The 13,357-nt window shown below is 43.5% G+C and overlaps 1 protein-coding gene and 1 gene segment (V, D, J or C); one reads left to right on the top strand and one right to left on the bottom strand.

The window, feature by feature from the left end:
- The first annotated feature begins 414 nt into the window (after positions 1–414).
- LOC134405944 (vomeronasal type-2 receptor 26-like) lies at positions 415–5,456 on the top strand. The gene is made up of 3 exons (XM_063137188.1): positions 415–567; positions 4,156–4,282; positions 4,555–5,456. The coding sequence occupies exons 1-3, from the start codon at positions 415–417 to the stop codon at positions 5,454–5,456; spliced, it is 1,182 nt and encodes a 393-aa protein (XP_062993258.1).
- Positions 5,457–12,610: 7,154 nt separating this feature from the next.
- On the bottom strand, positions 12,611–13,093 carry LOC134405943 (immunoglobulin heavy variable 4-38-2-like). The segment is given in 2 exon segments: positions 12,611–12,948; positions 13,041–13,093. Coding segments are annotated over 2 exon segments (384 nt in total).
- Positions 13,094–13,357: the final 264 nt, after the last annotated feature.

Here is a 13,357-nt window from a genome sequence, read left to right as displayed (position 1 = left end):
CCTAATTGGAGACCTGGGTGGCTGCAAGGATTAAATTAAAGAATAGTGAGAAGTTCTGCTGTGCAATGCTAAACATAACTGTGGAACAGAGATGTAAATTTGGTTGAGCTTCTTCAACCGACAATATGTGTTCAAAGCAATATGGTGAAAAGTGATGAATTGCTAATAAAGTCAAACCAAATAGTAACCACCCTGTACAGGGAACTGGGGGTGTTCAGTCCTCAGCCGTTTGAACTATAGCTATATATTTGAGATGATGTGAAATTTCTTACCAGCAAGTGTTTTTTTGTATATTTCTTCCAATATGTTGTACTATATGCCCCCCCTTCTTTCAACTAGCTCCACCCATTTCTTCAAGGCATTTCATTCAACAACTCAGCTGGAGAAACGATGTCTTTTAATAGAAATTGGGAAATGGGAGGTGGATTTGACATCATGAACATGGTCATATTTCCCAATAACTCCTTCAAGAGAGTGAAAGTTGGAAGAGTAGATCCAAATGCACTTCAAGGCAAAGAATTCATCATTAATGAGGATATTATTGTGTGGCACAGAGGTTTTAACCAGGTATGGATTACGGAGTTTTCTTGGGATCCTTCTCTTATCCTGATGACAGTTGGGAGTTAGTCTATGGAGAGAGGGGGGGGGACTCAGCTGGTTGATGCATACTGTTTTAAAATGAGTAGGGGCATGTCTAGACCTAGGGAGGGGAGGGGGAGGATCTCACAATATGGTGATCACAAGATCCTCCCCCTGTGCATGACATCCCGGGAGGAAGAGGAAGTTGTGCCTGCCATTTTTTAAATCGAAAATTAACACACAAGTGCTCCATCGCTAACAAATTTTTTTTTTAAGATTCTGCTTCCCCCCCTCTCCAATGGCCATGAAGCTCCTGAAGAGCTCCGTGCCCCATGCCTCGCTTACTTGTGAGGAGCCAGGAAGAAACTGGGATGGCTACCCATACATCCCAGAGTCTTGGGATGATCCTGAGACAGCAGGAAAAATCAGGATTAAAACCATCCTGGCTATCCCAGGGAAAGGGAGGGATCATGTGGATCATGTGGATGCACAGGGATGACCCTGGGGCGATCCCTGGGAGATTGCCTGGTCTAGACATGCCCTAGGAGAAAGCGGAGGAGAAAATGCTATGGCCTGAATATTAAAATATTATTGTCTGTGAGATAACCGTACGTGGCTGGTGAAGATCAGTAGACAGAGACGCATTGCTGCATTATGCCAGGAGGCTGCTTCCAGATCTTGTTAAAAGCACACAGTAAAACCCAAGATGAACTGTTCAAGCAGTCAGAAATAGAACAGGAGGAGCATTGGTATCCTAGGAAGACTATACCCAAGTCTATTTGTCTAAGGTGGATTTTTAGGGAAATTGGCCTGAAGTGCACTGTTGCTAATACAAGCCTTTAACCATTAAAGGGTTGTATTTGTGATATGTGGATGTATATACCTTCGATGAGGACCACTTCAGGTGCCATGTTGGCTAACGTATTCCAGAGGAAGAAATAAATTGAAAAAGGAAGTCCTTGTAAACACTGAGAGACCTCATTAAGACTCGTTCCGTGTACTTGAAGTACTTGCCTTTTTATTTCCCATTTATGTTCTTGTAGTATAATTTTACTCTAACCTACAAAGATATTTGCACTGCTCTTGAATATTGCTACATATATGTTAATTTTGGGTTAAATGTGGTTGATTATAAAACTAAATTAAGTCTGTATCAAGTCCCTGTCCTGTGTTCTTGTCTTTCCAACATAATTGTTTTATATATATAATGAAGATTTTTTTTTTATTTCCTGACGGGTTCTCAGCTGATATCTGTATTATACATGGAGCTGTTATGATGGTACTTAAAATAATGTAAATTTAAAGTCACGGTCATGAAGTAATTAAAGTGGAGATTACTTATGTATTTAAGTTATAAGAGGGTAATGCAGAATTTTTTAATGTTTCTAAAATGAAAGGCAAGAGCCACCAGCATTAGTCTGATTCCTGGATTGTTTTTTTGTAATTTATTGTATATTTGAATTACAAAGGAGATGGAGAATATAATGTATAACAGAACTGCTTGCACTACAAGTCTCATGGGAGACCAGATTATTCTAGAAGTGATGGATAAACCAGATTTTTTAGATGCATCTTATGTATTGGCAACTTAAATGTGTATGAAGCAGGTTACCGTATTATTAGCTTCTCTACTAGACAGCACATCCCAATCCAGAGGGCTATTATAATGCAATCCTAATCATGTTTACTTGAAAGAAAGCCACACTGAGTTCAGTGGGACTTCCTTCCAGATCAGTGTATTTAGTATTGTAGTGCTAGGCTAAACTTAAATTTGGTGCTGCTATACAAAACGCATATATTCATGTCGATGCTTCACACAATGCCATGTCTCCTCATGTACCAGCCCATAAGAATGAAGTGTCTGCATGTCAGATCAACATCTACCTTGGCTCCAGATCACAGATATGCTGACATAACACATATTGGCCAGTGCATGGGGTAAATATCTTTAATAGGATGCTGGACAATGTGAAGTGGTACATGGGTAAGTGCCTTGCCCTTGGCTAGCATCTCATTTAAATTGGGTCTTAGGCTTTGCAGGGCAAGGGTCAAAGAGCATGTTGTACTTGACCCTCACTTCATAGCAATAATTTGTTTAGCTGAAAGTGAGGAATTTGTTTTTCCCCTTGCCCAAGTTCTTATTTTTATAAGTAGCATCTGGAAATAGCATCACACAAATTTAACTTGTGAAATGATAAATGCAGTATAACCTGAAAGCTCTCTTAAATTGAACTATTTAAATGTCACAAACACTACCAACAATTTATTACTTATTTCTATTGCAGTTTTTATCATTCATAGTCTTGCAGCTATTTCTTATCCTTGCAACATTCTTGTGAGGGAAGTAAGGCTAAGACCCAGATTGGTCCAAGGCCAGCTAGACCTTCATGGCTTTGTGGGGTTCCAGACACTAAACTCTGTCCACTACAACTTTTAACCAACTTAGGATTTCTAAAGCCTCACAGTCTCTCTCGCTCATAAAATTTCCTTGCACGCTTCTTTATAGAAATACAAGGAAGAGATTACATAGAAGTAAACATTCCATTTAAATATCACAGTATTATGTAAGCTCTGGGGTAGGGAGAAAAGGAAGGGAAGATAGACCCAAGGCATTTATGGGAGCCTACAGTGGCTAAAAGGAAACCAGTTGTGTGTGAACAGATCCAATCCCACTACTATTTCAGTGCAAGGGGTAGCTGTACGGTTATCAATCTTTGTAGGAGTCAGTGTCCAAGCAATCACATTGTAGCATTAATCCTAGTAGAGAGGCCCAAGCCCCTATCACCAGCCTTCTCAACCTAGTTCCCTCCAGATGTTTTGGACTTCAACACTCAGGCTTTCTGATCATTGGCTATGCTGGCTAGGGCTGATAGGAGTTGAAGTCCAAAATGACTGGAGGGCACCAATTTGGAGAAGGCTGGCAAATCACATCCCCTGGAGACTAGCAGCTACAGGCCTCTTAAAGGTATATACATCCACATATCACAGTATTGGCAACTGTGGCCTCATCTACACCAAGCAGGATATTGCTCTATGAAAGCGGTATATAAAAGGCAGGAGCCACACGGCTGCTTTATAGTGGCATTGAGATGCACTGACAACTGTTGGGGCCCATTGACATATACTGTATACTGCTTTCATACTGGTATATCCTGTTTGGTGTGGCTCCTGCCTTTTATATACCACTTTCATAGTGTAATATCCTGCACAGTGTAGATGAGCTCTGTGTCTCTTGAGTCCTTAATAAGTGTCAACCAGCATTCTTTTGAAATCCCTTATCTACAAATTATCCCTTTAATAAAATAAATTGCTTACTAGTTCATCTTGTTTCTCCTGTTGGTACCCATCTCATGCTTAAGCCTCTTATACCAAGAAAACTGGTGGCAATGGGAAAAGATCGGCTTGAGGAACCCTAAATTATACTGGCAGAGAAATATAAGTTCTTGCTGGAAATAAGAAACCCCATAGAGGTCATTGTCCAGTGGATTAGCAGTATTCCCATAAGGGCTAGTGCTGCTGGGGAGAGTGACACCCCCATTCTTTTCCTACATGCTAATGCTGTGTGTGTTTGGATAGGTGATACCCATTTCCCTGTGCAATGACTTCTGCCATCCAGGTTATCAGAAGAAAAGGAAGGAAGGGGAAAAATTTTGTTGCTATGATTGTATGACATGCCCAGAAGGAAAGGTTTCAAACAAGAATGGTAGGTGATATTGATTTCTGATTTTTCAATCACATAATTTTAATTCAGATTCCCCCCTCCCCGTGCAATGACCATTTGTAGCCTTGCAAAATCACATGGGCCCTGCCTTCATGGTGGTGACTTGGCACCACCTCCCCACCCAAACCCAACAGTTTTACTCACCTGTGGTGGCATCGGGTAATCCCAACGCCAAGGAGGGACCATAGGGTTTCCAGTGGTCATCTGGGTACACATGTGAACTGGCACTGACATTAGACCTCTCCATTTTTCAGATATGGATGACTGTTTCAAATGCTCAGAAGATCTGTATCCAAACAAAGACAAAGACAAATGCATCTACAAAACTATTAGCTTTCTGTCATATGAAGAAATTTTGGGGATCAGTTTAACCTTTGTTGCTATTTCATTCTCCATAATCACAGCTTTGGTGTTAGGGATTTTTATTAAGCACAGTTATACCCCCATAGTCAAAGCCAACAACCGGGGCCTCACCTACATCCTCCTCATTTCCCTCCTGCTCTGCTTCCTCTCTTCTTTGTTATTCATTGGAAAGCCATGGGAAGTGACCTGCCTTTTCCAACAACCAAGTTTTGGCATCATCTTCTCAGTGGCTGTTTCTTGCGTGTTGGCCAAAACCATTACTGTGGTTGTAGCTTTCATGGCCACCAAGCCAGGTTCCAGCATGAGGAAGTGGGTGGGGAAAAGACTTGCCAACTCCATTGTCCTTTGTTGCTCTCTTATTCAAGTTGGCATTTGCACAGGATGGCTGGCAACCTCTCCTCCATTCCCTGATGCAGACATGCACTCACTAACTGAGGAAATCATTGTGCAATGTAATGAAGGCTCAGTTGCCCTGTTTTACTGTGTCCTGTGCTACATGGGTCTTTTAGCCATCACCAGCTTGGTTGTGGCCTTCCTAGCCCGCAAATTACCTGACAGTTTCAATGAAGCCAAGTTTATTACATTCAGCATGTTGGCATTTTGCAGTGTGTGGATCTCCTTCGTTCCCACCTACTTGAGCACAAGAGGGAAAGACATGGTGGCTGTGGAGATCTTCTCCATCTTGTCCTCCAGTGCTGGATTACTGGGTTGCATATTTTCTCCTAAATGCTACATCATTGTGTTGAGGCCAGAGTTAAACAGCAGGGAGCAAGTAATAAGGAGAAAGAATTAAAATAAAATGCTGTGCTTTCTTCTAATATAGTGTTATGTGGGCAGGCCTTGGCTATTAAGAGCAAAGAGGATACCATAACGTTATTGCAGAACTTAATTTCAAATTAAGAAGCTGCAGCAGCCTTGCCCTCTTTCATTTCTGGTCACTCTAGTATAGCTCATGCAGCTTTAACTGATCTGATGAAGAGGAAATTTCACCAGGTGCTGCATGCATACCAATTACACTGGCTGACATTCCCTTTTCTATTCAACTGTTAAAGATGCAAAAGTCCTGTTCATATGGTCGCCCCACTGTTGGGAGGAGGCATCCTTGAGAGAGATAGTTTCAGTTCCCAGTTAAGTTTCAATTCCTGAGTTGAGTTTTATTTCTTCAAGGCCAAAACAGTACTTGCTGTTGTGGGAGAAGAGGAGAGAGAGAGAGAGAGAGAGAGAGAGAGAGAGAGAGAGAGATGTGGGCCAGGAAGACCAAAGTATGCAGAATGAGCAGGAAGAATCAGCCTGGAAAATTCTAAATGCAGCTAGGGTAAAGGACTTGCATTTTTGCATCTTTTATTTTCTCTTAATGGCTTTTGTATCACTCAGCTCTATTGAATAAATACCATTATTTGTAAGTTGCTTGTTTTAATATTCCAGTAAAATGTTGTGTTGAACCCCAAGTGTCTGGTGTGTCAATCACCTCATGTATACTGTCCAGAGAGCTTTGGCTATTGGGTGGTATAGAAATGCAATAAATAAATAAATAAATAAATAAATAAATAAATAAATGTTATTGTAAAGGGGAAGGTAAAGGAAGGAAGGTGCGGTTCTTTAGGAGACACAAGATTATTCAGGACTGGCTCAGGACATCCAGGTCATAGGTGGAACCCTGAGACTTGCATTACAATTAAAGCCCAAAGGAAGACATCAGCAGGTATTTCTTCCTAAAGGAGTTTTTTTCAGATTGAGAAGTGCAGGCAGCCTGAGAGGCTACAGAGCAATGCTGAGATGTGTTGCTGAAATAAAACATATGTGCAGTATCCACAGCCAAGTCACAGTGATTAGATAAGCTCTAAGCACTGTGATGAGAACAATGGACAACAATGGAGGCTTCTTTCATTGGGGGGAATAAAACTTTCAGGAAATTTCAGCTTCATCCCTCCCTCCCTCCTTCCCTGTAGGCAGTGTGAGCTTGCTGGTTGCCATTTGGGACCAAGTAGGATATTTTACTCAGGTTCTAAATTGTTCATGAGTTTTTTTCACCTACTCCACAATGCAAGACAGCTTGGGAGTATTAAATAGGTTGATTTGGCTGTAGTGTATAAGTTGGTCACATTTGCTGGTAGGTATGGGTATCCAGAGGGGGAAGTTTGAATGGTGACCATTCATAGGCACTGTTGCTGTGACTGGTAAAACCTGAGTCTCCCAGTTTTGAACCTGCAGCTTAGCTGGTGAGATAAGGGTTACCCTTCTCACCGACTCAGAGCCCTGCGGCCTGGGTTGGGGTGAAACTGGAAGGTCTCCATACCCTGAAAGGGGCAGGCCCATGGAGAGAGTGAATTGCTGAGCACCAACTCTCGGACCAATAACTGCTCACCCAACTCAGAGAGGTCTGTAAACAGGCCATACTGGATGTCCTATAGGATTTTCCCCCTTTGTAGATCTTGAATAAATGTAGCCCTATTTAAACACAACTTTAAGTGTCTCATCTTGTTATTTATCAACCTCTGCTCCACAAGAAAGAGGCAGTGCTGCAACCCCTACCAATGGTGCTATGAGAACCTGTTAAGGAATTTCTCCTCACCCTGAAGAAATTCAGCAAAATGGTCCTTCCAATTTCTCTGCCCACAAATAGGATGGAGAATTTTGAGAGGCCATTTGCACACAACTGTAGGATTTTAGAGTCTTTTTTCCCCCTTTTTCTTTTTTGCAAATTTTTAAATATTTCACAAATACATGCATACACAAATACCTTTTCTTGAATATAATATTTGGTCCACACATTTTACAACAAGGAATGGATGCATCAGTCTATGTCCAGTCAGTTATCATTTTGCTTCTGTTCAGTAATATGTCTCTTCTGTCCATTCCTGCATAAATCTGTGATGAAAAAAGGGAACAAAAATCACAACAGAGAAATATGCATTTAAATATGTACTTCAAAATGTTTCCAGCACCTCCAGGAAACAACTCTATTCCAGGAAGCATTCCTCAACAGACCAGACACTGTGGCCACAGCTAGACCATTTGAATGGTAGGGTTAGGGTTAGGGTTAGGGTTAGGGTTAGGGTTAGGGTTAGGGTTAGGGTTAGGGTTAATGATAACTTAACATGTCTTGTGAACCATTCCTTACTATAAGAACATAAGCAGTACCATGCTGGATCAGACTCTGGCCACAGCTAGACCTAAAGTTTATCCTGGGCTCATCCAGGGTTCACCCCTGCCTGAGCACTGGATCCCCTGTGTGTCACCTAGATGAACAGGTTTGACCCCTGGACGATCCAGGGATAAACCTTAGGTCTAGCTATGGCCTGTTTTTATTGGCACATACTGTATACCGCTTTCATGCCACTTTCAGAGTGCTATATCCTGCTTGGTGTAAATGCGTCATGGGCCCTAACAGTTGACAGTGCACAACTGTTAGCTCCTGACTTTTATATAGTGGAATATCTTGCTTGTTGTAGATGAGCCCTTGATGTGAAAAGAAGATAATGAATGTACCAGCTGAGCTTCTATGAGGAGCTCTGTTGGTTTATTACCACCGAGAAAGTCTCCTTTCTAGCTTCCCACTTTGTAGTGACACACGGAGCATGCCAAGTAAGAATTTACACAAGAACAACAGTGCAGTTGACAAAGCACTCACATTGTATGAGTGAAATGTCCAGTCTTGCAGGATCATGGGAATCAATTCATGAGGATTGCCTACCACATTCCCCCCTCCCCAATTCACTGCTGTTTTAGTGACTGAACTGTCCTTTCATCCTGTACTTACTCACTTAGGCCAAACCTACACCTTGTGTCAAATTGCTGCAAATGTGGAATAAAAAGCAGGAAATAACACTATGAAAACAGTATATGGACTGTCTCCTGTGCTCCAACAGTTATCAGTGCACTTCAATACTGCTATAAAACAGTAATGTAGATCTAGCCTAGAACTAGGATTCATACATGATGAAACAGTTTCCTCTTTTGATACATGGGCCCAATTGACTTTGTTTCACTGTGGGTTCTCGGGCACAGTAGTACACAGCTGTGTCAGCAGCTGTCAGGGAGTTCAGCTGGAGAGAGAACTCGTTCTTGGACATGTCTAAAGAAATGGTTGCGCGGCTCTGCAAAGAAGATGAATACCATTTTCTCTCATCGTTGGGATATATACTTCCAATCCATTCTAGGCCTTTCCCAGGAGGTTGGCGGATCCAGTTCCAAAGGTAATGTTGTGTAGTGAGGGAAAATCCTGACACTTTACAGACCAGGTGCAGATTCTCTCTGGGTCTCAACATTCCTGGCCCAGATGATACCAGTTGGATATCCGAGAAGGCTCCTTGCAAATGAAATAAGATTGCAATAAAACCATCAGTAAATTAACCAACTAAAGGTTTCTTAACCCTCCCCAGAGTGTGTGCTTACCTCTTGGAACAACCACCAAAGAAAACAAGAAAAGCAATATTTTCATGGTATCAATGAAGAGATGCTCTACCTCAGCAGGAAAGGGAAGATGTTGGAGATGAGAAAAAAAAATAGAATCTTCAATTTGAATGGTTTCCTTTTGAAGAGGAACACTTGGTGAGATTTGCATGAATCCCTCCTCCATAACATGTAAACCTGCTCCTGGAAGTCCAGAACAGCACTGCCCTGTTGTGCATCACACTGCAGCATCAACTCATCCCAAGGTTTTCTTGAAGGCTCTGTCTGCTTTTCTTAAAGACAAGAGGCTCAGGTGAAGTGTTTTGAGTGTGTGGGAGAGGCAGGTCTCTCCTCCCAGCATGTTTTGCGCCTGACTTGGACATTTGTGGGTGAGAGACAGGGATGGAATGCATGTTGTCCTTGTCTTTCTGGACAATTGGCTGATTTTAAAACCTCTCATTTCAAACGCTCTTTGAAATAATCATGATTTCCTTTGCTGCCTAATCCAAACACATTGGGGAAAAATAAATATAGGACAGGAGTGGGCAATGCATGGGGTGCATGTACCCTCCTTGCAATGTGACTTCCATTTCCACTTGCACCATCATCAAATTCAGTGTCATGGGGGGAAATGGAATTTTAGCACTACAGAATGCTAAGAGGGTTAAATTTAACTTCATAACAATCTAAACATGACTTTTATTCCCAGATGCCATACAGAATGACACTTGGGGGTGGGGTCCAGGCAGTTTAAAAGGCACTGGTCCACCCAAATTCCCAACTACGACCTCTCCTGAACAGCAATAGCTTAGCCACGGTGGTACATGCATTGGTAACCTCAAGATTGGATTACTGCAACGCGCTCTATGTGGGGCTGCCCTTGAAGCTGCTCCGGAAGCTGGAGCTAGTGCAGAATGCTTTCCCCTCCCCACCCCCCGCGGGATGAGCGCCAGCTATCCTGAGGGAAACTTTGGAGGGAACCAGCTACTAGATGGTTCGATTAGTCTTTCGCCCCTATACCCAGGTCGGACGACCGATTTGCATGTCAGGTCTGCTACGGACCTCCACCAGAGTTTCCTCTGGCTTCGCCCTGCCCAGGCATAGTTCACCATCTTTCGGGTCCTAGCATGCGCACTCACACTCCACCTCCCTGACGGGGTGGGCGAGATGGACCGGTGGGGCGCCCTCCACTTGGCAGCCTCGGGATCCCGCCTCGGCCAGCGCGTGCCGGCCCTCGCCTTCATTGCGCCACGGGGCTTTCGGGTCGAGCCTCTGACTCGCACTGCTAGTGCAGAATGCTATAGCTTGGCTGTTGTCTGGAGCTGCCCCTTTCCAGCATGTAACTCCTCTGCTGAGGGAACTGCACTGGCTGCCTATTCGCTACTGGGCCAGGTTGAAGGTTCTTGTACTTGTGTACAAAGCCCTAAACAACTTGGGACCAGGATACCTGAGAGAGCGCCTTCTCCCTTACCAACCTGCCCGGTCACTGAGGTCATCCGAGGGCCTGCTCCTGGTGGTTCCACATAGATCCATCCTCCAATTAGAGTCCACCAGGGGAAGAGCCTTCAGCGTGGTGGCTCCCCTCCTATGGCATTCCCTGCCTCTGGAGGTCAGGCAGGCACCAACCTTGTACTCCTTTCGGTGCCTCCTGAAAACATCTTTATTCCAAGAAGCCTTTCCTTAATATGCAGCCTAAAATCTCTGTTTTTGCTTCTTTTAAATTTTGTTTTAACTGTTTTATTCTGTTTTTATTTTTTATTTTATCTTGTACACCACTGTGAAATTTTTCAACGGGGAGCAGTAAATAAATATTCTAAATAAATAAATAAATATTTCATGTGTGCGGAATGGAAGCCTTGTTTAATTCCTAGAGACAGACTGGCAAATGACAGTGGAGGGGTGGAGAAATATTTCTTCTCCATCTACAGTTCTGGTCACCACACCTAAAAAAGGATATTATGGAGCTAGAAAAAGTGCAGAAAAGGGCAACTAAAATGATTAAGGGGCTGGAGCATCTCCCCTACAAGGGAAGGTTACATCAACTGGGATTGTTTAGCTTGGAAAAAGGAGGCTAAGGGGAGACATGATAGAGGGGTACACAATTATGCATGGTGTGGAGAATGTGGATAGGGAGACATTTTTCTTCCTTTCTCAAAATACTAGAACCAGGGGACGTCCCATGAAACTGACTGGTGAGAGATCCAGGACAAATAAGAGGAAGCACTTCTTCACACAGCGCATAGTTAAATTATGGAACTCATTACCACAAGATGTAGTGATGGTCACCAGTTTGGATGGCTTTAAAAGGGGTTGGATAAATTCCTGGAGGAGAAGGCTCTCAGTGGCTAGTAGCCCTGATGGTTGTGAGCTATCTCCAGTATTTGAGGCAGTAAGCCTGTGTGCACCAGTTGCTGGGGAACATGGGTGGGAGGGTGCTGTTGCACCATGTCCTGCCTTGTTGTTCTCTGGCCAATGGCTGGTTGGCCACTGTGTGAACAGAATGCTGGACTAGTTGGACCCTTGGTCTGATCCAGCATGGCACTGCTTATGTTCTTATGTTCTATTATAATATCATAATGTCCCTTGCCTTCCTTATGGGCATTGAATCAGCATGCTTGGCATGAAGGAAAGTCGAAACAAGAAGGAAGAGGATGCAATCCATCCCCCCAACCCCCCAGGCATGTGAGACTAACTTATGTGATCCTGAGCTCTCTCTTATATGAGAATTCAGGAAAAAAGTCACTTTGTGTTGACTTTTCCACCTAAAAAATTGGCTGTATATTTTGCCCTTGGCTTCTTTTAATCCATTGCTTGAGAAGTTCATGTGGAGTCTCCCTCTCCCTCTCTCCCTCTCCCTCCCTCCCTCCCTCTCTCTTTCTCTCTCTCTCTCTCTCTTTCCAAGTATTAATTCAGCTTTTATTTCCACAGCAGAGGTGTAAAAATGTCTGACATCTGAAGAGGGCCACTGAGAGGCAGCACAACTGGCAAAGAATTGACACAGAAGTGGCCAATATTATGGGACTATGACAACTAACTTGTAGGTAGGGATGTCAGGAGCACCCACTGTGTCTGGGAATCCTGAGGAACCCATCCATGTCCTGATCCCAAAACTGAGTCAGTCACTCTCCCACCAGAACACTCTGAAGGCCCTGGTGTGTGCTCAGCAAGTGCCTGCCCGCACATAAATTGTGCACTCCCCCCCCCCATGCCAGTGGTGGCCTTAAAGTCCCCATTGATGTAGGGGTAAAGCAGTGAATAGTGCCTTTGATGCAAGAAAGGGAAGCATGGGCTTTAGGCATGAGGCTGGTGTGGCCGGGGTGAGCAGGGGTGGGCCGCTGCGGTGGCGGGGTGAACATCTGCAAAGGTGAGGGCAGGTGAGTTCACCCCTACTTGTAGGTAATGACATGGCTCAGTTTTATCCCTTTCCTGCTATTTTAGTGACTGAATGTTCCTTTCACACCGTTTTTACTGGATTCCTTTTCACTGATTTATAGTTATTGAATAGAACTGGGAATGGTGCATTCTGAAACAGTTTCCTCTTTTTGCACAGAGCCTCTATAGCTCTTTTCTCGCTGTGTGTTCTCGGGCACAGAAATACATAGCTGAATCACCAGCTGTCATGGAGTTCAGCTGGAGGATGATCTGGTTCTTTGAGGAATCTGAAGAAATGGTGGAACGGCTTTTAAGAGAAGGGGCATACCATTTGGCTCCACCATGGGGGTTCATTCCTGCAATCCATTCTAGACCTTTCCCTGCAGGCTGCCGCATCCATTGCCAAGGGTAACCGGAGGTGGAGATGGAGAATCCAGTCACTTTACAGACTAAGCTGAGATTCTCTCTGGGTCTTACCATTCCTGGCCCAGTCAATACAGCCCGAATGTCTGAGAAGACCCCTTTGGAAAAAGAAAACAAAAGACTGTAATCAATCTGTCAATGCATTAAACAGACAAAGATTGCTTTACTTGCACAGAGTATATATGCTTACCTCTTGGAACAACCAGCAAAGAAATCAAGAATACCAAGAATGCCATTGTGTTAATGAAGAGATGTTGTAGCTAGGCAGGGAAGATGAGACTTTGGAAAGGATAGAAAATGGGGATTTTTTTGATGGGTTTCCTTTTGAAGTGGGACTTTTTCTACCCCTTCCTTTATTCTCCTGGAGGGATTTGCATGAATCTCTCCTCCTGAGATAGATGGAATATAAAGCAACTGTCAGAAGTAGCTGTTTGTAAAGGGTTTGCTCATTGCTTGCTTCTCTCTCTCTCTCTCTCTCTCTCTCTCTCTCTCTCTCTGTGTGTGTGT

This window comes from Elgaria multicarinata, chromosome 11, assembly GCF_023053635.1.
Source record: "Elgaria multicarinata webbii isolate HBS135686 ecotype San Diego chromosome 11, rElgMul1.1.pri, whole genome shotgun sequence".
NCBI classification, from domain to species: domain Eukaryota; kingdom Metazoa; phylum Chordata; class Lepidosauria; order Squamata; family Anguidae; genus Elgaria; species Elgaria multicarinata.
The sequence above is the reverse complement of the archived record's forward strand: the minus strand, read 5'-3'. Positions and strand labels throughout refer to the sequence as shown.

What these genes read in the sequence shown, in the direction of transcription:
- LOC134405944 (XM_063137188.1), top strand. Translation starts at nt 415, where the DNA reads ATGGGAGGTGGATTTGACATCATGAACATGGTCATATTTCCCAATAAC. An exon ending in GGCACAGAGGTTTTAACCAG is followed by an intron (nt 568 to 4,155) that starts GTATGGATTACG and finishes GTGTTTGGATAG; the next exon opens with GTGATACCCATTTCCCTGTG. An exon ending in AAAGGTTTCAAACAAGAATG is followed by an intron (nt 4,283 to 4,554) that starts GTAGGTGATATT and finishes TCCATTTTTCAG; the next exon opens with ATATGGATGACTGTTTCAAA.